The 26,755-nt window shown below is 40.4% G+C and overlaps 1 protein-coding gene across 10 annotated transcripts in view; it reads left to right on the forward strand.

Moving 5' to 3' along the window:
* agrn (agrin) overlaps window positions 1-26,755 on the forward strand; it is a 356,879-nt gene that overhangs the window by 257,773 nt on the left and 72,351 nt on the right. For all 10 annotated transcript variants that reach the window (XM_049463009.1, XM_049463013.1, XM_049463012.1 and 7 more), the window contains 3 exons: window positions 7,148-7,369; window positions 18,470-18,667; window positions 20,594-20,794. In XM_049463009.1, the coding sequence (XP_049318966.1) occupies window positions 7,148-7,369; window positions 18,470-18,667; window positions 20,594-20,794 (621 nt within the window). The remainder of the gene's footprint in view (window positions 1-7,147; window positions 7,370-18,469; window positions 18,668-20,593; window positions 20,795-26,755) is intronic.

The following is a 26,755-nucleotide window of genomic DNA, read 5'->3' on the forward strand; positions in this document are numbered from 1 at the left end:
CAACTGTAGTTCGTCCACGTTCGCGGAAGGAGACGCGTGCGGAGAGGAGATCAGGGCCAAAAGCCCGCTTTGAAGCCCCGGAAAAAATTAGACCCCGCTCGTCTGTTTACATATTTATGCAGCAATTGAAAGAAATTTTAATCCCTCCTCCCTCAGAACACGAATCAATAGCCATGTTCCGCCACTTAAGCTAAGACATTTCTGCTCTCCGTTAATACCCGCCTTTATTATTCTGCTCTTTCCGAAAATTTCAGCATGTTTCGGTGTCTGGAAGGGTCTGGAAGGTCATCTGCACGTCTATATTCTCTTTCTTTGCAGATATACTATCCTTGTACTTATGAACTGCATGAAGAACTACCATTATTACCTCACGTAAAGGTTCTATTCCAAATGTTACTAAAAGGGGTTTACCAGAAAAGAAAGTCCAAGCTAATAAACACTTAGGAACAGGTCTACGTAACATAAGAGCAAACAACATAGTGTTTATCAATTATACCTAAACAAATAATACAAAATACTGTGGTTTGATTACCGTTAAGGTCATACACATAGGTTGTATACAAGCCGTTAAGACTGTAGGCAGTAGTAACATGTCCTATGAATTCTGTATTCAGCCACACCTGCACCTGTATAAGTTTAAAAGGTGTTATCCCTTGCGAGTAAGGTGGAACACTGGTCAGCATGCTCATGGCAAGGCAAATTCAAGGTGAATTATCAGTGTAAGTTTAAGCAAAGTCTGAGAGTGGGTACAAGATGGTTGGGCATCCTATTCCATTTCTGAAGTTAGTCTTAGTGAGAATTTAACATCCCTCTATCCACAGTATCATGTGTGTGCTATACGGAATATGCCTCTTTTTCTTTACATTACCACCCACAGTGGACAGTACATGCAACAGGTGCAGTGTAATAGTCATGACCGGTAGCACAAGCAACCAATTGACCACATGCAAACCCTGATATAGCAGAAGTCATGGGACATGATACTAGTTGGCATGTTCGTGAGAATTAATTACTTACAGCTGTTAGGTACAAAATAGGCTACGTTCACATTGCAAGCCACATTGCTCAAATCCGAGCTTGACGGTTCACATTCACAAATGTAAGTGAGCTGTATCTGTGTGTAATGTTAATGAATCTGTCCCTGAAACGCCTCACGTGCACACTGATACGTGTATAAACATCACCTTTTACACCAACAAAAACATCATATTTGACAGACCATTTGTAGCTTTATAAAGGGAAATAGGAAATGCTTGTGTTAGCAGCTCATATGTGGAGCATCTTTTGCTCGAGTCTGAAGTACATACTCAGGTCGAGGAGGAGAAAAAGGACAGGCGGTTTGCTTTTGCTGTTTTTGCAGCTATAGCTGCACAGCTGCACCAGGAGATGTGTGGGTACGAGAGAGAAGTACGTAGCGCATGCGCAAAAGCAAAAAAAACGCTTGAATTCCGATTTTACCGTTCACATTCATGTTACATGTTCATGAATCAGATACATATCCAATCTAGGACCACATATGAAAGTGACTCAAATCTGATTAAAAAAAAAATTGGATTTGGCACGTTCACACAGCAATGAAAAAAAAATCAGATCTGAGTCCCCTTAGACTGCTAATGTGAACTTAGCCATAGTGTCTCTTAACCAGTTCTGAAGACATAAAAAATAGCTTTTTTGCTTTAGTGCATCATAATAAAAACATCATAATACATTTAAACCATAAGAAAATATCTTCTAGTATCTATCGATTGAACGTTTAGCATGCACGCTTTCATCCAAATTAGAGTTTTCACTCCACTTGTATAAATGAGCTACTATCGAGTAATTAACCACAGTGTTAGAAGCTGTGTATTGAGGTGCATACGTAAGCCATGAGGGATCTGGGAGAGTTCATGCTGGCCTGTTCTGACGAGTGTTTTGCTGGGCAGGATTACAGCACAATGCCGGAGGGGTTGAGGTAGGGGGCTTACATCCACCCTGCCTGCCTTAGCAGCTCTAACTCCTTGAGACTAAGGCGGTGGGGGGTACCTGGGGGTTATGGGGAGTTTGAAAAGGCAGCTGCCAGATTGACTCCGTCTTCAATAGAGAGGGAGGAACACGCTGCTGTAGTTCATTTACGAGGCAAATGAGGCTCGTTTAGATGTTTGGTTTGTAAATGAGGCTCAGAAGTTGACAAGAGAAGCGTGGAGGGTGGGTTCAGTGGCATTTTTATTAGCTGTTTTTGTTCCTTATTTTCTGGTTGTTAGCGGAAGAGAGAAGGACAAAAGGCGGTTTCGGCGCTGATTTATCGCATATGTGTAATATGGAATGCATCCGGAATGCGCCTGTAATGAAACGGAGGACTCTTACAGGGAGCTGACAGCGTGATGGCATCTAATCCCGGAATAATTACAGTAATGACAGCACCACGGGCAACACGAGCAGGGAGCACACACACACACACACACACACCAATAAGACACAGTAGAGAGTGGGGGGAAAAGCTTGCACACGCACTCACATATACCTCTATATAAATGCACATCCACGTCCCGCTGGGTTAGGCAGCACAAACAATTACCCAAACAAAGACGTGCACTATCATGCAAACCTGTACACGGACACAGCCAGTCTATCCCTCCACACACACACACTCACAAACACATACATAATTAGTCCAAGAGCAAAAAAACAGAAACAAAAAAAAAACCCTGCAAACAATCCCTCCACCCCTACACCCCCCAACCCAGCCAAGTTCGCAGCAATCGCTGTTGCTTTTTGTCTCTGCGACTCTTTCATCATTTTTGCAAAAAAGTGCAGCAGCAGCCGCCACCCACCACCTAACTACCCTCAACACCCCCCCCCCCCCCACCCCCGGCATACAAATGAGCCGCACTTTGTAGCTCTAATATGGCCTCGTCTCCCCCCGAGACCTCCACACGTCCCCCTTCCCACCCTCCGCCCAAAGGTTCACTGTAACTCCTGCTTTTGAACCCGCTGCTTTTTTTTAATCCTCACAATAAAGAATTGATTGGAAAATAACGAGCCGCTGATGAAAAGGAGTTTTTCAGCCCTGCGAGAGAGAGAGAGAGAGAGAGAGAGAAAGGAGAGAGAGAGAGAGAGCTTGTAGTGTTGCCTCACTGCTGACCCACTTCTCTCTCACTCACTCTAATATACTCTCTTTCTCTCTCTCATTCTTGATTCCCTCTCTTTTGCTTTTTCTTTGCTGCTCATTCTCTTGTTCTCACTCTCACTCTGTTTGTCTCTTGCTCTCTCTCTCTCTCTCATCTATTTCTCTAAATCTCTTTTTCTTTGCTTCTTATTTTCTTTCTCTCTCTCTCAAACTCTGTTGCTCTTTACTCACTGTCTCTTTGTCCTTTTCACTCAATGTATCTCTGTATGTCTCTGTATGTTTCTCTATATCACTGTCTGTCTTTCTCTTGTTGTCTCGTTTTTTTTTCTTTTTTCTGTTTCTCAATGTCTCGTAATCTGTCTCTCTCTTTATTTCTCTCTTCTTCATTCTCTTTTTCATTATCTCTCTCCTGCCACCCCTACTTACATTTTCTTTTGCTTTAACTCACTTCTTCCCTCTCTCTCTCACAGTTTCACACACTTACTCTCACTAACTCTCTTATTTTCTCTGGTGCTCTCGCTCTCATTTCTTCTTGCTAATTCTTACTCTTTTGCTCTTTCTCACCCTCAAACTTTCTCTTTTTTCCCTTACTTACTTTCTCTTTCTCACTTGATGTCTCTAACTTTTTTTCTCTCTTTCAACTTCTCTCAATCTCCAACTTTCTCTCGCGCTCTCTCAATTCATTTTCCCTCTCATGATCTTTCTTTCACTTACTTGCTCTTACTCTCTCAGTTTCTCTCTCTCTCTCTCTCTCTCTCTCTTTCTGTCGGTGTGTCCTCAGTCCTCTGCTAACAGTGGTGCTTAATGAACGTGGCGTGGAGCAGCTCTGGCCGTGAAGAGAGGCCGACTGCTCCCTCTGATCTTCATATTTCATGCCTGCCTCTGCTCACAGCAGCCCTGCGCTCTGAATTATTAACCAGGACGCTCCGCTTTTTCTGGGCTGTGTCTTCTCCCTCTCTCTCTCTCTCTCTCTCTCTCTCTCTCTCTTTTTCTTTTCTGTTACTTTCTCTCTCTCGCTCACACTTTCAGCTCCCTCTGGTTTTAGTGCTGTCATCACTAGGGGAGCCCTGCTGGTGATATGCTGATAGTGTTTGTGTGTGTGTGTGTGTGTGTGAAGTGGACTGCGGGTGCAGTAATGAGGCGACTTGTTTGCCTCTGGACAGCCTGGCACTGTCTTTGGATGTACAGTATGTCTGTAGAGCAGAGCAGAGCTGAGCTGCTGTGTGTGTGTGTGTGTGGTGTGTGTGTGTGTGTGTGTACAGCGGTGGGTTAGTGGGACACTGGCTCTCACTCATTCTGTCAAAGACTGTCGGGGAAAATGAATGGGATGTGTCAGAGCTCCACACTGAGCCCAAATATCAGCTTCCAGCACAGAATCTGAACGAGAATCAGGCCTGTCAGACACAACCGTGAGGAAATCACTTATTACTCCGGTGTTGATGCCAGTTTGGGTAGGTAATTCTTGAGTTCAGCAAGTTGGTTCAATATGAAAACTGCAGCCAATAATAACCACTTTAATATACACACTAAGAAAACTAAGTACAGATTTGTACTTAAAAGAGTACAAAGCTTGTCGCTGGAGCTGTTCCTTACATTGAGGTACAAAAATGTGAACGTGAAAGTCCTTTTTTGTACCCATGGTTTTTGTGCAAGTAAAGATTATAAAGATCATAAACATTATCATCAACTAAATATGGCTCAAAAACTTCATGATCCAAAATTGACTGGCTTTCAAACAAAAAATGTGCAATTAAAATATATATTGTTTATTACTACAGTGATACAGAATACTGAATGTACCTTTTCTCTGGTTAAATGGTACAAATCTGTACTTATTGCTGTTAGAAACTACTTTGTACTTCAGAGGGAACACATCTGTTCCTGTAAAGACCAATATTGTACCAATATTACCTCTGTTTTTTAGAGTGTAAAAATGAAGCACCCTTTGTCAACGCATGCTGATTATGGGTGCGATGGGCCAGGTAAAGTAACAATACGTTAGTAAAATTATGTGTATAGATCAGTGTCAACCACAAATAGAAATTATAGTTTATAATCTTCAACAAGCAATAACTCATCTTTGAGTATTGAGTTGGAGTGGTTTAAGCCGTAATAATAATGAGCTAATTAGCTGGATTTTAGTCTGTGCTGCATTTTGTTTAGCTAAATTACATAAGCCTAGCTAGCTGGCTTTAAATCCAAACATGACAGACGTCTTGTCACTCAAACACCAGTAGCTCGACTTCACTCACTCAGAAACAGGATTTCATTATAAGTATTTGTGTCAAAATAACAACAGATATTTAGAACGGCAGCCGAACTGGGCTGTGTGGTGCTAACGTCCTTTTTTACGCGCTTCTGTTTACTTGGCAGTCATCTTTGCAATTCTAAAAATGCTAGCTACTAATGTCATTTAACATAACATCTTTGGCCTCTTTTTACTATCTGAACTCTTTGATGAGGTAGTTTGACAGAATGAATTCGACAGAACGGTACACTACTGTATGTCGTACTCTGTGGATAAGTACCTCAGACAAGCAAGAGAAGCATAAGTTAGCTTAGCGAGTAGGCTACAGATCAACCATCATAAAAAAAAAAAAAAAATATATATATATATATATATTTTTTTTTTTTTTTTTTTTTACTTTCTGAGCTTGTGGCTTTACCTGGGTTATGGGCAGAATGTTGTCTTGCTTACATGGGCTAATGCTACACAGCTTTTCTCTGATTTGCAGTAGATTATCAATTGCTGTTGTTGTCAGACTGCAACTTTAATGTGTAAAAAAAAAAGACAAGTACTTTATCCCCAGAATTGTGACTTTTTGACAGGAGAAGAAAAAACATGCTCTAAGCTTGGAATGAAAGCTTATATTTTCCATGTAATTTTAGAACATTTTCACTGCTCTATTAATCCAGAGTTGCTGTATTCACAAAGAGCATAATGAGAAATGATGGAGAAAACTAAAAACAGACACAAATTGAGATACATTACATGGTTTCCACTGGACAGCAGCAGTTTGAACTATTTATTTTTTTGTTGTTGTTTTGAAAGAACACAGAATGAGATGACACATACACTACATAAACACAGAACATAGAACAGCAATCTGCGCTACTTAGGTTACATACACAACGTGCCATCCCATAATAGTAATACCGTATATGTGCAGTAGTATGTAGAGACTTTTGTTGTTTGTTGGTATGAAAAAGGTGGAATTTGCCTACTCTACCCTTTAAAATGCTGCTAAAGTACTAACAACTATGAACAGGGTTTGTACAGTCATGAAAATCCTGGAAAAGTCATGGAATTTAAAAATTGCAATTTCCAGGTCTGGATAAGTTTTGGAAAAAATATAAATACCCAGAACGTTTTGAGAAAGTCATGGAATTTTGGTCTACAAGTCTTTGTGTTGTAGTTTTCCCAAAAAAATATGTCAGTATGTCAGTTATTTTAGTTAATTCAGTAATTTAGCCCTACATGATGGAGCTCTCAGGATCTGACACACATTTTATCATTATTAAAGATTGTGTGTCAACATTTCATCTGTTTCATTTTAGACCTACTGTAATAAATTTTGATTATAGTTTTAGTTGATTGTTGGTTTTAGTGTCCATGGCTGCACTGATGTTTTAAAAATAGTATGATCATGAAAATTTGTCTTGAAAAAGTCATTAAAAAATGTATTGGTTAAAATGTGTATGAACCCTATATGAAGCATAATGTCAGTCTCATAGTGTCAGTGTCACTCAAAGCTTTTGTGCATCTTCTTTGCATCTTTTTTTATGGTTTTTAAATTAGCTTATGTTTGATTGGGGCACCACTGCACTGCTGCCCGGTAGGTTTCTCATTGTGGAAAACATTGTAGGAGTCATAACTGTGACCTTTGATCCTTTTGCTCTTGCTCGCTTTTATGCTTCTCCCTTTGCCCTTCCTCCTCCTCCTCCTCCTCCTCTTCTTCTTCTTCTTCTTTCTACCCCCTGATGTTGTTTATATCACCAATCAATTCATCACTAACTTCTGTCTCTCTGCGCTGCCAGATCTGAACGCTCCCAGTCCGTGCCTGAAGAAGATTTGTGATTTTGGAGGAACGTGTGTGGTGAAGAATGGCGAGGCGGTGTGTGAGTGTCCGGACGCGTGCCCCCAGTCCCAGGACCCCGTGTGCGGTAATGATGGACACACCTACAGCAGCCAGTGTCACATGAGAGCTATGGGCTGTGCCCTACAGAAGCACATCAGCATCCAGCACAAAGGACCCTGCGGTAGGTGGACACACACAGCACACACACAGAACACAATACAGGTCTGTTCATCATTCTAGACACATTTAAAATGACGAACTCTTTGAAACTCTTGTAATATAAGCAGAATGCATATTATTTTCTACACGTATCTTTGGCAAATTGGTTGTTGATTGGATATTGGATAGTTTTCTATTTTGCAACAACCAATCCATCTCCCAAATCATCCCAACAGTAATACTGAATATATTACATGTCATTGGGGGGTTTAAAAACAGAATAACTATGCAGTTTAGCTCACAATACATCAAAACAAAATTACCACCTCCTTCACTTACAATACTTTCTTCATTGTTCCATCAGCTAAACTTTTGAAAACTTGAACTTCTGCCTTGGATGTAATGCATTTTATGAATTAGGGTTTTAACTGGATTTAACTAAGCTAATGATGTGGGGTTGATGCTGCAGTTGTTCAGGTCTAGGTTCAGCAACAGTATGTGCTGAAAGAATGAGGTCAGCTGACTACCTGAATATACTGAATATAGACCAGGTTATTCCATCTATGGATTTTTTCTTCCCTGATGGAACGGCCATATTCCAAGATAACAATGTCAGGATTCATGGGGGGAATTGTGAAAGAGTGATTCAGGGAGCATGAGATCATCATTTTCACACATGGATTAAAAGTTCACCACAGAGTCCAGACCAGTGCAGATTGAAACAATGCCACAGGGAATGTGTGCCGCAATCAAAGCTAAAGGCAGGAACAAAATATTAGAGTGTGAACTTATTTTAAAGAGGTAAGAACAGTCCTAAATAACCAAAAACAGGAATTATGGATGTATTGGTGTCAGTTTTACAGAATTTGACAGCCAACATTCTTCTGCACAGGTTTATTTTATTCATATGATTTGCCCCACTATGTGGCGTAATGAAGCAGTAAGTTTAGTAAGTCAAATTCGGGGAGGCAAGTATTTTTCAACGATAGAATATATCTTAATATCAATATATTGTTCCACCAATAATATGGATGCATTTCAGGTGTGTGATTTTATATATCTTACAGTATGCTGATTTTTGAAGACCCCGTCACTGAGTCAAATGGTGCAGAATGAGAGCACATATAGCTTGTTTCTGTACCATTACCATTGTTAGAGATCAGGCTATTGGATGATCACCACCTCACCTCCCCTTAACACCAACTTATCTCAAACATATTAATGGAGCACCATCATTTCATTGAACACATTTCCACTGCCTCACAGGAGCTTTAATGTATACCTCTATGGCCAAATACCATCAAACCCTTACCATCAAATCCTATTCTAAAATCTAGTGTAAGACACTTGTGGAAGATTACATAAAGGCCCTTGATTTCAAAAACAGTTCTGGATGAGATAATGACATATATAAAATGTACACATGTTTAGATAATGAGGAGATGATGTGTAATTTATGCTGAATTACAAAGTGATGCAAACATTAGTACTGGCACCTTGTTGTGTAGTTGCCTCATCTTAACAGATTTGTCTGCTCTAAATCTTTACAAAAGCAAGAACACACTCTCTGTCTCTCTCCTCCTTTCAGCCCTCCCTGTGCTCTTAAGCATTGCAGATCTTCCGAAAGAGATGGCTGCAATTTTCTTCCTGTATGACCTTTTTTTCTTTTTTTGTGCTGAAAAGATGCACTTAAGTTAAAATTAAAGAGAGCAGCATCCTTCAGAGTAATTGTTTGTGTGAGTCACGTCTTTTTTTGTGGCGCTGTGAAAACGCAGCTGTTGAATTGGCTGTGCTGTCCTCTGAAGTGGATCTGCTATACGTTGGCGGTGAAAGTCCTCCCCGTGTGAACTACTTTTGCCTCATTCAGCAGCAGCGGGAGCTGGACCAGAGCATTGTGAGGGGCGCTGTTGGAGAGAAGAATGCGTGCCGGAGTTTTGATGAGCTCTGGACCTTTTCTTGTCCTGATTCTGGTCTTGATAATCTTGGACCGGTGGGCTCTGTGTAGCTACTGTATGTACTGTGTGTGGAAGCCTATGTTCCCTAACCTTAGCCGTGACCTGAACTAAACTTAACCCTGAACATAACCGTGGTTTAATGTGAAAGTCTTACTATTTCTTTATGAGTTTCTTTCAGTTAGCTCTAGTAAAGCAGCAGCACTGTCTTAGCGGCACTGTTTTCAGGAAATATATGTATGAAATTTACTAAATATATATATTTGTTGCAAAAGTTACAAATTTCCCAGCTAACAGAGGATGTTACATGAATGGTTAGTAACGTTTATAAAAAAAAGGTTTGAGAAAGTTAAGCCTGTGACATTCAATGTTTTGAAAACAGGGTGTGACAGTCATTGTTTGCATCACAATGTTATCATAACATTTCTCACACAGTGCTTTTACAGTTAGACAAACACTGATGTTATTAAAACATAAAATTTAACATTCCCAAAACAAAAAATTAAAACGCTGATACAAGTTAGGGCTGGTTAGTCGGCGGCAAGCACTCAAAACCAGAGGAAATGCCCTTTAATCAGGCATTTAAATGGCTTTTTAAAAGATAAATAAGTGCGTTTTTCTGGGATTAAAAGTGTAAATTCAGTTGTAACTGGAATTATCTGCACAAAACTGTGCGGGACTGAGGTGCACCCACACCTCCCCACACCCCCCTCGCGCTCTTCCTCCTCCTTGCGCTTCTCAGGCAGCAGCAGCCTGTCCCTTCCACAGACACAGAGACAGCACTGTGTATCTACTTCTTATGTCAAAAATCAAAATGTTGCAGCATGACTTTGATTTAATTGCCTTAAGTGACATGTGATGTGACTATTGTGCATGCGCACATCACGATGACAGTGCTTTAATGATATTTCGTGCACTACTAATACATGGGTAGTGACAGTGACATTGCTGCAACGTTAGCAGAACATTTGAAAATGTTACATAAAGTAAGCTGATTCTAAAAAGATACAAAAAACTTGAGGTTGTTGACAAAGGTTCAGAAAACATTCTAGTAACCAGATTTGTTATCTGAGTTCCTGGAGTACATTCTTTATTAAAAGAGAAGAAAGAACGAGAATTAGAGATAGCTGTAGAGAGAGAAGAAGGAAGGGGGGAAAGAGAAAACGTGGAGGATGAGAAAGAAACAGGAAGGGTCACAGGAAGAGTGAGAGGGACAGAGATTTCTAATGACGTCTGGTCCATTTCTTGATCTGTTTCTGTTTCGGTCATGCTAAACTGGGCCACAGTGGGCCGTGGGTATTTGTCTGTTTTTGTGTGTGTGTGTGTATTTGTCTGTGTGTATTTTTGTGTGTGTGTGTGTGTGTGTAAGCCCGTGGCCCAGCCAGATCACTGCTCTTTAAATACGCTGTTAAGTGTGTTTTCATTATTTCATTATGTTTGAGTGCTCTCAAAGCCCGCAGTGTGTGTGAGTCAGTGAGTGTGATGGCGTCACACTGTGTGTATATTAATTGGAGCCTCTAGTGAATTGTGTTTTTCGTGTGTGTGTGTGTGTGTGTGTGTGTGTGTGTGTGCCCGCGGTGGTTTGGCAGTAGCAGTAGAGTTTATCGGAGTGTTTAGTACCTGCAGGGCGCTGTTGCTCTTTATGCTGCTGCCGCTCGGCTGCTATACGTGTGCCATCAGTGCAGAAATGACATGTAGATTGTGATATCCAGCGCCAGACACTGCCTCGCCTTCAGGCTCCACACGCAGAATTAACTCACTCTGATGAGTTTGGCTGCTGATGCTGTATATGAGAGCGAGCGAGAGAGAGAGAGAGAGAGAAAGAGAGAGAGCATGAGAGGAGGAAAAGAGAGAGAGATGGAAAGAGAGGAGGTACGCGGAGAAAATGAGAGAAGAGAGAAAATTAAAATAAGAAAATGAAAGAGAGAGTAATAGATAAAGGTATAGAAAACGAGAAAGCAAAAGAGGAGGAAACAAGAGAAAATGAGGGAGAGAGCATGAGGGAGAGAAATAGATCATAAAGAGATACAGAGGTAAAACAAGAAAGAGAAGGAGCTGAAAAAGGTATAGATATTGAGTATGAGTATGAAAGAGAGAAGACAATAAACATAAAGAGAGAAAAGAAAAGCAAAGAAATAGGAAAATTGGGAAGAAAGAAGATATAGAGGGAGAGGAAGAGCAAATAAAGACATTATAGATCAGAATGATAAATAGATAGAGTAAAAGAGGTTAATTAAGAGATATGAAAGGAAAATACAGATTAAGAGAAAGAGGAAAAAAAAGAACAGATAAAGCAAAGGATGAATAGACAGAGTAGAGATAGATAGAGGGGAAAAAGAAAGAGAAAGAGATTGAATGTTCAGAAAGTGTGAAAGAGAAAGGAAAACGAAGAGAAAAACAGACTAGATAGAGAGAGAGGAGGGAAATAGTGAGAGAAGAAAGAGCAAAGAAGGAAGAGAAAGAGAGAAACAACAGAGAGACAGGAGAAAATGAAAGAAAGAAAGGAGAAAAAAGGTGATAATGAGAGAAAAAAAGATTAAAGAGAGAAGAGAAAAGAAACAGAACGAGAATCAGCAAAGAGTAGCAGAAAGTTATGAATAAATACAAAAAAACGAGAGAGAGTGAGAAGAAAGATAGAGAAATAAAGAGAGACACGGGAAATATAATTGTGGGGAAAAAAAAACTGGAGAGAAAGATAAAGAATTATAAAGTGAGAAAGAGTGAAACAGAGTGACAGAGACCGTGAGAGAGACACAAAGAGGGAAAAGAAGAGAAAAAAAGAAGGTAAATGGAGAAAGAGAGAAATGAATGAATAGAGAAACATTATTTCCTGTAAACGAAGGAGAGTAACCCAGTGAGAAAAGAGAGGAGAAAGATGGATAAACCAGAGAGGGAGAGAGAGAGAGAGAAAGTTAAATAGATCATAGAGAGAGATAAAGATGAGCGAGTGAGAGAGAGATGCTCTGTACTTTGTATCCAGGCTGGCTGGTCCTGTCTCCTGATGGCCATATGGAAAGGAAGGCATATCGTGTGCTGAGGAAACAGCAGCCGGGGGAGAGAAAAAGAGAGAGTGAGAGAGAGGAAGAGAGAGAGAGAGGGAGTGAGGGATAAATAAAGAGAAGTGGGCTGAGAGCTGAGAGAAAAGAGGAATGTTTAAACACAGCCGACTCAATTTGGAGTACAAGCCTGTGGGAGGCAGGTCCCCGTGTAGCGTTCTACAGAGTAATAAATAGTCTTTATTTAAAAAAAAGAATACACACACACTCAGACACTCTCTCACACACACACACACACACACACACACACATATATTGAGAGCATTGGTAATGCAGAGATATAGATGGAATTGAGTCAATGCTAAAGTGGGTGGAATGAGCCAATAAAGAGCAGCCACCAAACAGTTAAAGCAGCTCCGGCTCCTGCTTTTCCTGGCCTGTTTACAAAACCCCTCTCCCCAGAACTAGAGAGAGAGATCTGTTATTATCTCTATTAATTATCCCTCTCTGTTCAGACCACAGCCTCTGCTGCACAGATCAGGCCCTAGCCACATATTACTTGCATGTGTGTGTGTGTGTGTGCTGAGTGTTCTGATTTTGTAGAAAAACTAAAGAAAAGCTGGATTAATCTGTTTTGTCAGCAGCAAAAAATGTGAAGACTTAGAATTTGCATTTTTTGTACAGAAATTTTTGACATAATTACAGTACGGAAGATGTTCTGAAGTTGTGCTGGTATTCGTTAATCCACAGTGTCATGTGTGTGCCGTGAATACAGCATAGAATGCATTATCACCCACAGTGGACAGTGCAGTGGGCGGTAATGATTGTGACCTGCGACTTCTGGCTTGAATTGTCCATGTGAACAGAACATAAACCTCTATTATATAAACTACGAAAAACATTTATCCCGAATTCAAAATAAAAATATTGTTATTTAGAGCATTTATTTGCAGAAAATGAGAAATGGCTGAAATAACAAAAAAAAGATGCAGAGCTTTCAAACCTCAAATAATGCAAAGAAAACTAGTTCTTATTCATAAAGTGTTTAGAGTTCCAAAATCAATATTTGGTGGAAAAACCCAAATGTTTTTAATCAGTTTTCATGCATCTTGGCATGTTCTCCTCCACCAGTCTTACTCACTGCTTTTGGATAACTTTATGCCACTCCTGGTGCAAAAATTCAAGCAGTTCAGCTTGGTTTGTTGGCTTGTCATCATTAATCTTCTACTTAATTGTATTTCAATTTTATTTGAATTATCCTTTAACCAATAGTCATGGGTCACAATACTATTTTCTGTCTCATGGCCCATGGCATGTTTTTGCAATACACTGTGCCAAAGTGTCAAGATGAATGGACCATTAGAAATGCTCCAAAATTACTTGATGTCCATGGAAGCCATTCATTCTGCCAGAATTGCATTACAGGGCATTACTATGAGAATTTGATTCCATTCAGCTACAAGAGCATTGACAGTTTTTAAGAACCCAGTTTCTAGTTATTTGTTTTTATCTTATATTCTTATCATACTGGGGAAGCTGATAAACAGTATTTTTGTGTTCAGCAGTTTAAAAATGTGCCTGTACTTATTGTCATGTAGAAAACAAGGTTTTATTGATCAGAGTGTCCCAAACTTATGCGCACGATTGTATGCAAGACATGCATGAACCCACTACTGGATCAAGTATGAAAGGAAATACATGTGTGTGTATGCGCATATATTTTAGTGTTTACATTACCATGTTGATATGTGCATGATCGTGATTGTGCATATTATTATACCTTCCCACTTGAATTTCAGAATTAGAATTGCAGATATATATATATATATATATATATATATATATATATATATATATATATATATATATATATATATATATATATATATATATACAATTGGACAAAAGTATTGGGACACCTGCTCTTTGTTTTATAATATTTCATAGTTTCTTACAGAATCAAACGTTTTTATCCTGCTTTTGTTAAAGTAACTGTCTCTATTATCCAGGGAAGGCTTTTTTTACTAGATGTTTACCACAATCGTTGGTACATACACTCATAGACAAAAAAATAATACATTAATTAATCGACTAACAGGAATGGAACTTGGTAGGTAAGCAGGACAGATTGTCATGTCTTCAGTAATGAGTCCTGCTCTTGTCCTCCTGGTGTCATGATGTGGTGTGTTATCTTAATGAGGTTTTCCATTCTAAGAGCACAGACTGGGAAGTACTGCTTCAACACAGCACAGCTATTTTTTTTTTTTTTTTTTTTTTGAACATTAGTGTATAGAATGCATACAGCTCTCGAATTGTGCTATTTGTAGGTATATGTTTGAGTAAAATTAACATTATTGTCATTTAGAGCATTTATTTATCCATTTCATCCATCTTGGCATGTTCTCCTCCGCCAGTCTTGCACCCTGCTTTTGGATAACTTTATGCCACTCCTGGTGCAAAAATTTAAGCAGTCCCGCTTGGTTTAATGGCTTGTGATCATCCATCTTCCTCTTGATTACATTCCAGAGGTTTTCAATTTGTTAAAAATGGTAAAATCATAAAAACTCATGACTCATTTGTAAGTGGTTTCTTGTACTTGTATGTATTAAATATGGTAGGTTTTTAGCAGCTGTGTGGTGATTGGCAGCTGACCTTGTCAGGCAGGCCAGGAGAAGCGTGATAAACTAATAGACTTCGCGGGGATGTGGGCTGCTCAGAGAGACATCGTCCATATATATTTATAAACAGCTTGATGAGAGAGGAGCCGGCGTGTCATCAGGAAGGAAAATATGACAGCGTGATTCACCCGGTGATGGAAATGATACTTATTTGTCGGGAGCTGGGGAATATAGGTCAGCTGCAAGCTGGCGAGACGACCAAGGGGAAGCGGGCCTGGAAGAAAAATCATCAAGCGGTGAGAAGAGAGAGAGCAAGAGAGAGAGAGAGGGAGATGGAGGTAAATAAAAAGGAAGAGGCTGATGGAGCAGACTAATAGAGCGAGGGCCCGGCGCTGGGGGATTTTTCTCCGTGGCCATTCACAACAATCTGCTGTTGTGGGCCACACATTAAGCCCGTCCTCACCTTGTCTCCGCCGGCCGCCGAGGCCACTTTGCAGCTGGTCTCTTAAGAGCAGAGCGGTGCTGGCTGCGGGCACCGCTTCCTTCGTATGTCACCCTGAAAGCTGGCCTGTCTGGACCTCTGGCAGCGAGGGCGGCGGGGGTGGAGTAGTTTGGGTACTGGAACAGGTGTTTACTACACATTAATAAAGTGCCCCATTACTGTCTTCTGAAAAGTACTTTCCTTATATGGGAGGCTTATGGGGACAAAGCATCCAACTGCATTATTAAACACCACAGCCCCCACATGTCTACATAAACACAGCCTCTTGTAGTTGTAGTAGTTGTAGTAGCTCCTCCAGCCATCATAGTGCTAATCTGTTTAAACAGGTGCAGTAGATAAAGAAGTGCTTTTACCACGGGTGGGCAAGTACAGGGGCAAGTACAGGGGCAAGCAGGGGCCGCCACCACACTGTAAGCAACACCATAGTGATTTATTGCTCTTGGCCCCCGCTTAGCCGTGGGTGGCCACTTAGCCATGTGGGGTGGCGCTGGTGTTTAATAACACAGCCGGGTGCAAGGCGTCCACACAGCGAAAGCACTTTCCTCGTGGAAGCCAGGAACGTGTCACTTTATTAATACGTAATAAACAGGCTGATGCCAGGAGAGCTGCGAGATTTATGCACGAGCACCTCTCTCCATTAGCACTAAATCAGCAGCTGTTATTATCAGCGCTCTAATTGAATCCTCCAGGTTGTAATTGTTGCTGGCCATGCTCGTTCAATCCCAGTCGGAATTAGATTTAGAATCTTCTTTTTCCTGATTAACTGAGCTCCAGGATGTCATAGCTAGGGATCAGATGCGTCGGCACTCTCCAGATCAAGAAATCCAGACTATGTCTGAGGTGATTAGGTGAAGGGGAAGGAAGGAAGGAAGGAAGGGGAGGGGAGGGCTTGTTTTGAAGTGGTGTCTGAAAGAGTGATTTCTGTAGGCAGCCTCTTGCTGTGATGAGGCTGGAAATAATATGGTGATGGGTTGCCATGTCAGGGAAGGTTATAAGAAACCAGGAATTCTATGAAACAACAACAGATAATGAAAAGAATGCACCTCTATCACAAAAGTGAACCCAAAGACCATGAAAATGACCGTGAAAATGTTGCAACACATTTAAATCTAATCTTTTAAGTATTTTAATTTCAGTTGTGTCAATTCAAAGTGCAATTTGTTGTCCATGTGCATTCCAATGATAAACTTCTAATGTAATGTTCTAAACCTTCTATTGTACAACTAGCAGCCACCTTATCACACCAGAAATCAGCCTGACTCCACTGAATGATATGATATGGATTGTATAATCTTACGTGTCTTGCGATGTCACATCAGTGTGCTAAATTCCACTACGACAGCTCATTATCAGCTTCATTACTGAGAGGATCCAGTGATATTCTGGGGGGAAATTAACACATGGCAAAGTGTTTCAGCTTTGAAACATTTCTGTTAACTGCAGGGTGAGAGTCTGTCAAGTTTCTAATTCTGAATTAATATGAATTTATTTTAATTTCATTATGATTTCTTTCCAATTATAGTTCATTATGCTATTATATGGTAATGTGTTATTACTAGGCCACTTATAATTACAGTATTACTAATAGCTAGTCATTGTTACTGGCCAGGATTATTTCCTTCCAGTTGCTGGCAGCCACAAAAAAATCCTGAGCTGGATAGTGGTGGTATATTTGATGATGGGAGGTCATTTTTGACCTGTAAGACAAAACAAGGGCTACAAACATGTGATATATGTTCTTAGCTGTCTCAGTCTGTTATAAATTATATTTACATTTGCAGCATTTAGCTGACACTTTTATCCAGAGTGACTTACAAGATTATTCAAACTACAGAGGTGGGTTAATATAGAGTTATATAGAGCCCAAGGACTCTTATACAGTATTATGCTTTTATATTATTGGTGTCGCACAGTCCAGTCACCCAGACTAGGAATTGAACCCTACGCAAGTAGTATCTCACTTTTTCAGTGAGTGGTGTTATCCACTGTGCCACACTAGAAGGTGTATTGTCTGTTTCAGGATTTTTGGCATAATGAGAAAAAATTGAATTCAAAATACCACTGTTAGACTGTTAGCTTGCATGTACATATCTATATTTTGACTAGATAATAATCACATAATTCAGGAGATCCAAAGATATTTATGAGTAAATTGTACATTTCTGGTTGGGAACATGGCTTTTTAACACAGGGCACCATGAAGAAATCCTCATAAACTTACAGTTTTAATAGCAAATACTGACATGCCATAAGGTATGAGATAGCAGTATGTAAATTGATCATGAGGTGATACCTCAGGGGACAGCTTTAAAATGCCCACATCTGTTTTAAGTAGTGAGGTGTTATCTTCTGAGTGAGGTAAAAAAAAAAAAGGAAAAGGAAAAAAAAGCAACACATCACAGCATATCAGTCTATTTGCATGATGCCATATACAAAGCAATGATACAACTACAGAACTCTATTGTTTTAAAAAATCTATAGTGAACAGATCTCTCTCTCTCTCTCTCACTCTCTCACTCTCTCTCTCTCTCTCTCTCTCTCCCCCTCTCTCTCTCGTACATTTTCACACATTTACAAGACAGGTGTAACCACATTTGTGGTTGGAACGTATTATCCAGATCCCAAGATAGTCAAGCTCACATTGCCATTCTATGTGAAATGTAAACGCAGTTCCGTGTATGGGGATCTGTGCGTACTCTCCACACAATGCAGACAGATCGTTTCCATTCATCGCTCCCGCGTCGCTCTTATTTAGCACGTTATTTTTAGGCTTCTGCGCACATGTTCAGCGGGAGGCTTACAAACGCTACAAAAAGTGAAAAGCTATTCATCGCCGTTGAAGGACAATACACAATTCTCCAACCACACCTGGCTTTGATTTTGAATCCATATTTTTTCTTTGTGAAGAAAAAAAACCTAGGCCTTCATGACTTACCATCTGTTATTTCTCAGTGTTTTTAGACACCTGGCTGCAGCAGGTTCGATACCGATCTCACCTGATCTCGCCTCTCAGATGTGTCTCCAAGCTAATGTCCACTAACTTCTCTTCCACAGATAAGGCCTGCACTAACTGCTCGTTCGGCGCTATCTGCGACGCGCAGACGGGCCGCTGCGTGTGCCCCACTGAGTGCGTGGGTTCGAGACAGCCTGTTTGTGGCAGTGACGGCACCACCTACCCCAACGAGTGCATGCTCAACGTGAAGGCCTGCACCAAGCAGCTGGAGCTCCGAGTGGTGGCCCAAGGAGAATGCAGTGAGTTCCCCCTTCCCCATCTCTACAAACACACCCCTGCGTCCTCCGTTCTCCTTTCTCATTTCTCATCATACACTCATTCTTGCCCACAACATGCACGCAGAGGAAAGCAGCTGACCTTCATAGCCATGTGCCGTGCATGACTTACAGTGCTGCCTTCATGTGGTGGTCGAATATTGCCTACTTATGACTTTATGACTTGGGAAGTCTTTGTGTTGGTTTTTCGATTGTTATATGGTTAGAACCATGGTTAAAAAAATAGTTATTATCTGGTAGTCCTATTCAGTTGTCCTGACTCCAACAATGGATTGTTTTTCATGGTTATTTAAGCCATGCGACAGAAGAACCACACTGAATCTCTACATCAAGTGAAGATTTCACTCAAAAGTTTTATACACTCTCACATCTCTACTACATCAGGGTTCCTGCAGGTCCTTAAAACGTCTCAAAATGTCTTAAATTAAAATCCCCGTAATTAAGGTCTCAAATTGTCTTAAATTTACTGTAAATTTGCTGTAGATATAACATTTTCAGAAGGTGTGTTCAATGCTGGGGGGAAAGCACATGCTAACTTTAGCAGGGAGTTAGCTAACATTACCAGAAAGAGAACAAAGGTTAACTGTGGGCTAGCTAACATACTAAAATTAGCAGTGAGTTATGTAGCTACATATATTACTGGGGAGAGAACTAAGGTTAGCTGAGCGCTAGTTAACAAAGTAACATTAGCAGTGAGCTAGCTAACATACTAACATGCTAACCAGCTAACTAACTAGCTGCTTCAAGTTTTCATTTCCAATATATATATTTTTTCCAGAGACAATATTAATATTAAAATAAATTATATTTATTGTGCTCTAAAAAAGCTTAAATTTTACATTTACATGGTTCTTTATAGAATATAAAGTGTTTTTATTCATGTGGCATTACGTGGAAAGCTTTTAAATGAACCATTTGAAATTCCTTAATTTAGTATACAGTATACAGTAATGCTCTGTTTACAGGTCAGAAAAACATTAACATTAGGATGTATACCAGGAATTATCTAAATATAGTTTTTTCCCGATAAATAATTCACAAAACATTTGTAGCTAAGGCCCAGACGTATCAATAAAACCCAAATATTAGAGAGAAAACACACCATTACAAATGGTAGCATGTATTTAAAATACTTTTGGGATAAAATACCTTAGTGAAAATTCCTGCTTCAGATTAGTAGTTGCTGGTAACTGGTTTTAGATGGTCTCAGCTGGTATTTGATGGTCAAAGTGATTTAAAAGGTGGTCATGCAGGTGAAAACAGACCCTGTACTGGTAAGATAGCTGGTTGACCAACTCTTGACTAACACTGTATATGTTAAATATTTCGTTGTGAAAGCACTGTATAAATAAATTTGAATTTAATTAAATTCTGGCCATTTTGGTCTTCCGGCATGGTCACACTGGTCATGCTGGTTAATCAGCTTGGTTAAACTTGGTCATGCTGCTTAACTGTTTGGTAATCCCACTCAAGCTTGTTTACTAATGAATGTAAACAAACATTCAAAGCTTTTTTGGTGACTAATAATGTTGTAGTAGAATATAATCCTTTTATTTTCCTCCTTTCATGAGCCATCATGAACATTTTTGCTGGTTTCTGCCTCTAAGTACAACTTAAAGAGAAAATTCAAACGCAATATATCAGATTCTTGTGATCGCAATAATTCAGAGACCACACAAAGGCAGCACAAAACACATACAATAACACAGTCATCCATACCATACCGTACTGCTCCTTGTTTATTGAATGCATATATCAATTATTTCTATGCCCAGCAAGTGAACCTGCTTGAAGCCTGGAGTATGCTATGGGGCTGCATGCATATGTCTTTTTCATATACTGTTTCCTTCTGTGTGTCTCTTTTGTGTGTGTGTGTCTGTGTGTCAACAGAGAACTGTGGAGGCGCAGTGTGTAGCTGGGGTGCCCACTGTGTTCAGAATAAGTGTGAGTGCCCTCAGTGTGTGGGTGAGCCCGTTAAGCGTGTGTGTGGCTCGGATGGCAACACCTACAGCAGCCTCTGTGAACTGCGGCATGCCTCGTGCACGCTGAAGAAGACCATAACGGTGGCCGAGCCTGACATGTGTGATGAAGGTAGGACATCTACTGATTTACATTTTATAAATAAAATAAAAAAAACGCTGTATAGATCTGCATTTCATTGCTGTCAATCACAAACATTGTGTCTTGTTTTATAGTTATTAATATTGTGTAAAAATTGACCTATAGAAATGCTCACAAATTACATAGAATCAAATATTTTACAACAGAGACTTAGTTAAAAAAAGTTAAGAAGGTTTTTTCCTCATCCTGTAAAGTTTCCATTTTGGAAATACAAGGTTTTTGCATGATAGTTGACCTGACCTGACTTCACCTGGCCTGACATTAATAATAATGCCAATAATGTCAGTTTTTGAACAAAATAGCTGCAGTATTCGAGTGTTAAGTCTTATTAATTTAATAAATAACCTAAGTATGTATGTTAAATCATCCTGCTGTAATCAGCATATTCTTTTATTTGTTAAGACACAACAATATAACCAAATTAAAAGAGTAATTGCATCATGGTAATTCATACATTTTTGCATTATTCTATTATAAAGCCACACCTCTGACCTGTAAAATGGAAAATAGCTTTACACAAAATAGCAACCATGGTTCAAATGCATGAATCAAACCCATATCCCTTCCCCCAAATTTGATCATATCCCTGCTAAGAAAGCTAGGGTCAGAGCTCAGTTTCAACTATTCTGCAATACCTCTGGAGCAGAGAGGGTTAAGGGCCTTGCCCAAGGGCCCAACACCAGCAGCTTATCAAAGCCGGGTAGCAAACCTACATCCTTGTTTTCCGTAAAACCAATGCTTTCTGAAAGAGCTCGGGTCAGATAACAGTATCAGCCATTCTATAGCATCCCCATGAGCAGAAAGAGGGTTAAGGACCTTTTCCAAAGGCCCAAAAGCAGCAGCTCAGCAAACCTGGGTATCAAACCTACCACCTTGCTTTCCAACCCTCTATGGCACTCTAACCCCTGAGCCACCACTGCCAGCTGCAAAAGATGGACTCAAGAGTGCAGAATCAGAGTCAGCCTGGACTTTCCCTTTAAGTTGCAACACTAAACAAACAAAGCTGAGCTATGTACTGCAGGTCCCAACAGAGCATTATTTTGTTTAGTCTCTCCAGCTCCATGACTCTGCAAGACTGCATTTAATGGCAGGGAATGGATAGGTCAGTTAAGGTTACCATATAACAGCGCCCCCTTGGTTCATGTTTTTTTGGAGCTTCCGCTGCTGCCTCACTGTCCTGCTACTGTACATGTCAGTGTTTTCCCTGATGCGGCACATCAGTGGCAGATGCTAACAGCGAGAGACAGAAATTTTAGCTGATCCTAATACGAGCAGAAAGCGGGAGACAGATAGACAGATGCAGCCAAAGCATGAGATGCAGCCGACTCTAGGCCAAAATCCCTATTATTGTTGACTCTCCGGACGGCTCCTGTGGTTTTGTTGCCGGGGGCTGTCTGGATGAGTGGCTGGGCTTTAACGCGGGGCTTCATGCAGTCAATTTAGCATCGCCTCATTATCTGTGCCGATTGACCTTTCGTAAGTGGAGCATGAAATAGTGCTTGAATTTTGTTTTCCTTTTATGCCCAAGAAAACTGCATTTTCTCCCTCTGTCTCCTCCTTTTTTTCGCTCTCTCTCCCTCTCTGTATCTGTCTGCCATCCCTGACAACCCATTGACAAGTAACAATCACCATGTTTTCTGCTCCTCTTCTTTCACACCGTCTCATCACTGCATCACTTTTGTGTTTGCCCTCCCCAGGGCTCTGGAGATGTTGCTTTTAGAGACCGGCCTGCTCAATAGGCTGCTTTTCCCAGAGGCCACGGCTTTAGCTTCTTTCTGCCCGTGCCCTGGCTGTGGTCATCTGACCCAGCTAGAGCTTAGACACTGTTCTGGCTCCAGGCTTTAAGCCTTTGTGCAGGAACAATAGTGATAGTGGCTACCGCGATGAGGAAGAAGAGCCTACTTTATCTAGCAGGGCACAATATTCAGTGTTGACCTATAGCTCTCTTACAATCTGCCGCATTTATCTGATGGCTAGGCCCCTCAGAGCGTTTACCCTGGTGCTAACCGTAACTCCTCTGCAAAAATACACTGTCAAAAGTGGGAAATATGTTCTTCTTCCCGGAGCAGCAGGGGCTGGGAATGCACGGGCGATTTATTCATTTATTCAGAGCGCACTTTAAAGCCTGTGTTCATTAGTTACTGGGAAGAAATGGGAATGTTTTCTCACTCTTTTATTTTGCGGTAATGAAAAATGACAGCGTTCCCAGCGTTTGGCCGCACGGGGAAATTTATCACCTGTTTAATTTCACACTCCGCTAGGCTTAAGCTCAGCCTCTTTGTAGACACTGACAAAGTGGCGGGTGAGAGCGGTGCATCACCTGGGAGCTGCCGCCCCCTTTTAATTGAATACACGTTTGCTAAATAGGATTATGTGTCGCAAATATCGAGATGATACACCGGAATAGGGCCGAAGCATCAGAAAGTAAGCAGCCACAGGACTGCTGATTGGGGGATAGCGTGACTCTGGGAGAACAACCAGGAGAGGAAGTGTGTATTTGGAGTGTAAGCACAAGCTCATTTCTCCACTTACAGTAAGTAATTTCTCTCAGAGCATGGCATAGCTTATTTAGTGCCTCAGGGTTAGCTTCTGTGCTGGAGCAATGTGTATATATGCTAATGTAGCTAACAAGTAACCTGAAGTAACCTCAATTAGACTTACTTTACTTTCAAAGTTTTTGACAGTATGCCACCCTGGTTCTCTTTATAAATAGAAAGTACATATATAATTATATATGCTATATGCTACTTGTGTAATGCAATGTGCTGTAACGTAGCTGCAAGGGCTGGTAAACATAATTTTACAGTTTTTTTAAATGCTTATTTCTAAAGTCAACCTTACGTTGACCTTATATATATTTTTTTTAAATATACCAAAATATACCTTATTATCAGGATTGTATTATTACTGTACACCAGTGCAGCACACTGAGCTGATTTCTACACTGGTTTTAAGGGGGTTCTGCTGCCGTGATTGGGTCAATATCGTCATCTAGCAGTCAGATCGTCATTAATCACACATTTGGGAGGCATAGCTTGATGCATAGCCAATTAATCATTTTATCTCAAAATTTTTTGAATTTTTCATATTATTGCTAGCATTTAAAAACATTGCATCTTCATTTGTGAATGTAAAACTTCCTGGCATTGACATTGTTTAAGTGACGATATAGATAAAATAACTATTTGTTCCAAAGGTTGTTGGAATGTATTATAAAAATGCCAATTACAGAAATAAATATCATGTGACTAGCCCTATCAGACTTCATTAGCTTCAGTAGTGTAATAACTCCAGTGCAAACCTAGAGGATAAGGTTTAAGACACTGAGCATGCCTCGGCTGATGGACTGTGTTTGAGTTAAGAGGAAAATTGTCTAAATTGGCCGTCCCGCCCTGCTGTCACTTTAAGAGACTGCTTTGTTTCTGAGCCGCGTCGTCCGGAGTGAAGCTCTATCAGTCTTTACGTGGGCTGGGTTTTTATTGGCTCTAACATGCTGTCCAGCCCCTCAATGCCTCAGCCTGACAAATTACCAACAAACAATAGGTAAACAAACTCCTAGTGTATCTGTCGCAAAAGGCCAAGGCGTGTGCTTGCCTTTGTGTGTGTGACACGTAGCTGTCTCTGCTGTGTGTGATTAATGTGTATGTTGATGTCACCGAAGAGAGAGTGTGAAGAGCGCGAGAACGTGTGCACAAGAGAGTGAGAGAGTGAGAAAGGGGGAGTAAGAGAGAGAGAGAAAGAGACCTGCCTGTGTGAGGATGGTGACAGTTTTTGTACAGTTTGCTGAGGGATTAGCCATTGAACCATAGGTTTAGTTATTTCTGCAAATTCAGCAGCTAATATTAAATATATTTGGTAGCCATAGGCTTTCTTATATCTTGTGGAGTCCCACAGGGGTCAATTTTATGGCCTAAGAAATTGTTAATTATGACAATATTTTATTTCTTTTTCAAATTCAAAACATCATATTTTGCTTTTTCTAATCAACCATGTTAAAAATACTCTCAAAGTCTAAGCACCAGCTGTGAGAATCTGTGAATTTCATTAGCTCAGACTGTTGTTAGTGGTGTTTGTTAGCTCTGCTGTGTCTGATACTTGCTGTACTGAGCTGTACGAGTGAATTTCTCTTGAGAGCGCTGGTTCTGGTTAGTAGTGTTGTAGTGCATTTCTTTACTTTGCCTGTGTGATAATGTCGATGGTTTTGGGCTATTTTTTGCTGAAGAGCTAAACCAATATTGGTTTATGGAGTCCCACAGGGTTCTGTTTTAGATGTATGAAATTAGGAATTATGTGAGTATAGTAGTTATAAAAGTAAATAACTAAGATGTAAAATTACATAGAAGATCTAGGAGCTTAATGCAGTGCCATGTTACTGATAGTAAAGCACTTTCCTCCACTAAGCTGGAGCTTCCATCCGAAGGTCAGCTTGCTCTTCTCCCACAGTATTTCACTCCGTGTCCTCCGATTCTCTTTTACTCATTTTCTCCCGTCCACTCCGTTCCCTTGTCCTCCGTCTGTCTGTTCTCTCGTCTGCCCATCTCTTAGAAAAATTCATTATAAGAGTATTGTGCAGTCTGTCTGTTTTTTTGTTGGAACTTCTTTCTCCTCGTCTATGTTTATCCTCCCAGCTTCTCGTTCTTCTGTCTGCCTATTTTTTATTCATTTAGTTCTTCATCTTAATGGAAATCCCATGGCTAAATGGACCCTCGTTAGGACATGATTGAGTAAAAGGGAAGAGGATGGGCTTTGAGAATAGCTGATGCAGACGTCTTTGCCGGATTCGCTAATTGAAAGGTTCGTCTGCGGTGCGGGTGGCAGTGACATCAAAGTGCAGAAACTAATTAGCACCCTCCTCGTTGCCCCCTCCTCTTCTTTGGGCCTTCGGTTTTTATTTATTCATTTCATACTTCATACCCTGTATTTTTCTTTATTTAATTCCTTATTCCCGAAGCGTGAGGGGAATACAACTAAGAGAGTATCTTCCTATTGCTTAGCTTGCATAAAAGGCTTTAGGTGCCCCGAAGAGCTTCATACATACAAATGATTAGGGGAGCTGTGCTGCTGTCGGGCTTCTTAGCTCGGAAGCCTCGCTTTACAGAAATTTACTGTACCAGCATGTGCTCGGAATCCATGATGGCTCCTCGCAGCTCGGTCCTGCTGGACAACACATGCACCAGCCTAATCAGAGCCAAGCTACAGGAGTGGGCTCCTACTGAGAGAGCCGCTGTCGATGTATTTGAACCATTAAAGTGATCCCTGGCTTTGGCAGGAGACAAATGCTGCGTATGGACTGAGATGATTTATCAGCAAGAGCAAAAACTGATGATATGTTGAGAATCAAGACACAGTGGTTACAATTCCATATATATAATGATGTATTGTGATACAGTAAGCAAGGTTATATGATTTTTAATATAATATTCAAATGACTATGTGCTCTGCTTTTATTAGTTTTAGTGATTGCAGGCAACACCCTGACAATGAAACAATTGGCTTACATCGAGTTGGAGTATATTCCCACTCCCAGACTACAGTTTCCTTTCTGTAACATGTCTGTCTACATCCAGTCAGAAACTGTTCTCATGATACAAACGTTTAAAATTTGCTTCACCTTTGTTCAGTCCTGCTATTTTTTTATAAATACCCTTTTTAGTTTGTAAAGCACTTTTTGCGAAGTATTGCCAACAGTCCTGTTGTTGCACATCAAGCATTCTATCTCCTGTTTTTTTGTTCTCTTCTGTTTGGCCTTTTTTCTTCTGCTATTTGCCTCTTTTGGTTTGTTTTCTGTTTTTAGTATTGCTGTTCTGGTTTTGACCCAGTTTATTGTCCCAGTTTAACGTTTACGCTTCATTTTGTCTCTTTTGTTAACCCTCGGATTGTTATTGTTATTGACGCCTGGTTGTTACAAGCCTTTGGGCTTTTTGATTAAAC

The sequence above is a fragment of the Astyanax mexicanus genome, chromosome 13 (assembly GCF_023375975.1).
Source record: "Astyanax mexicanus isolate ESR-SI-001 chromosome 13, AstMex3_surface, whole genome shotgun sequence".
In the NCBI taxonomy this organism is placed as follows: Eukaryota; Metazoa; Chordata; class Actinopteri; order Characiformes; family Acestrorhamphidae; genus Astyanax; species Astyanax mexicanus.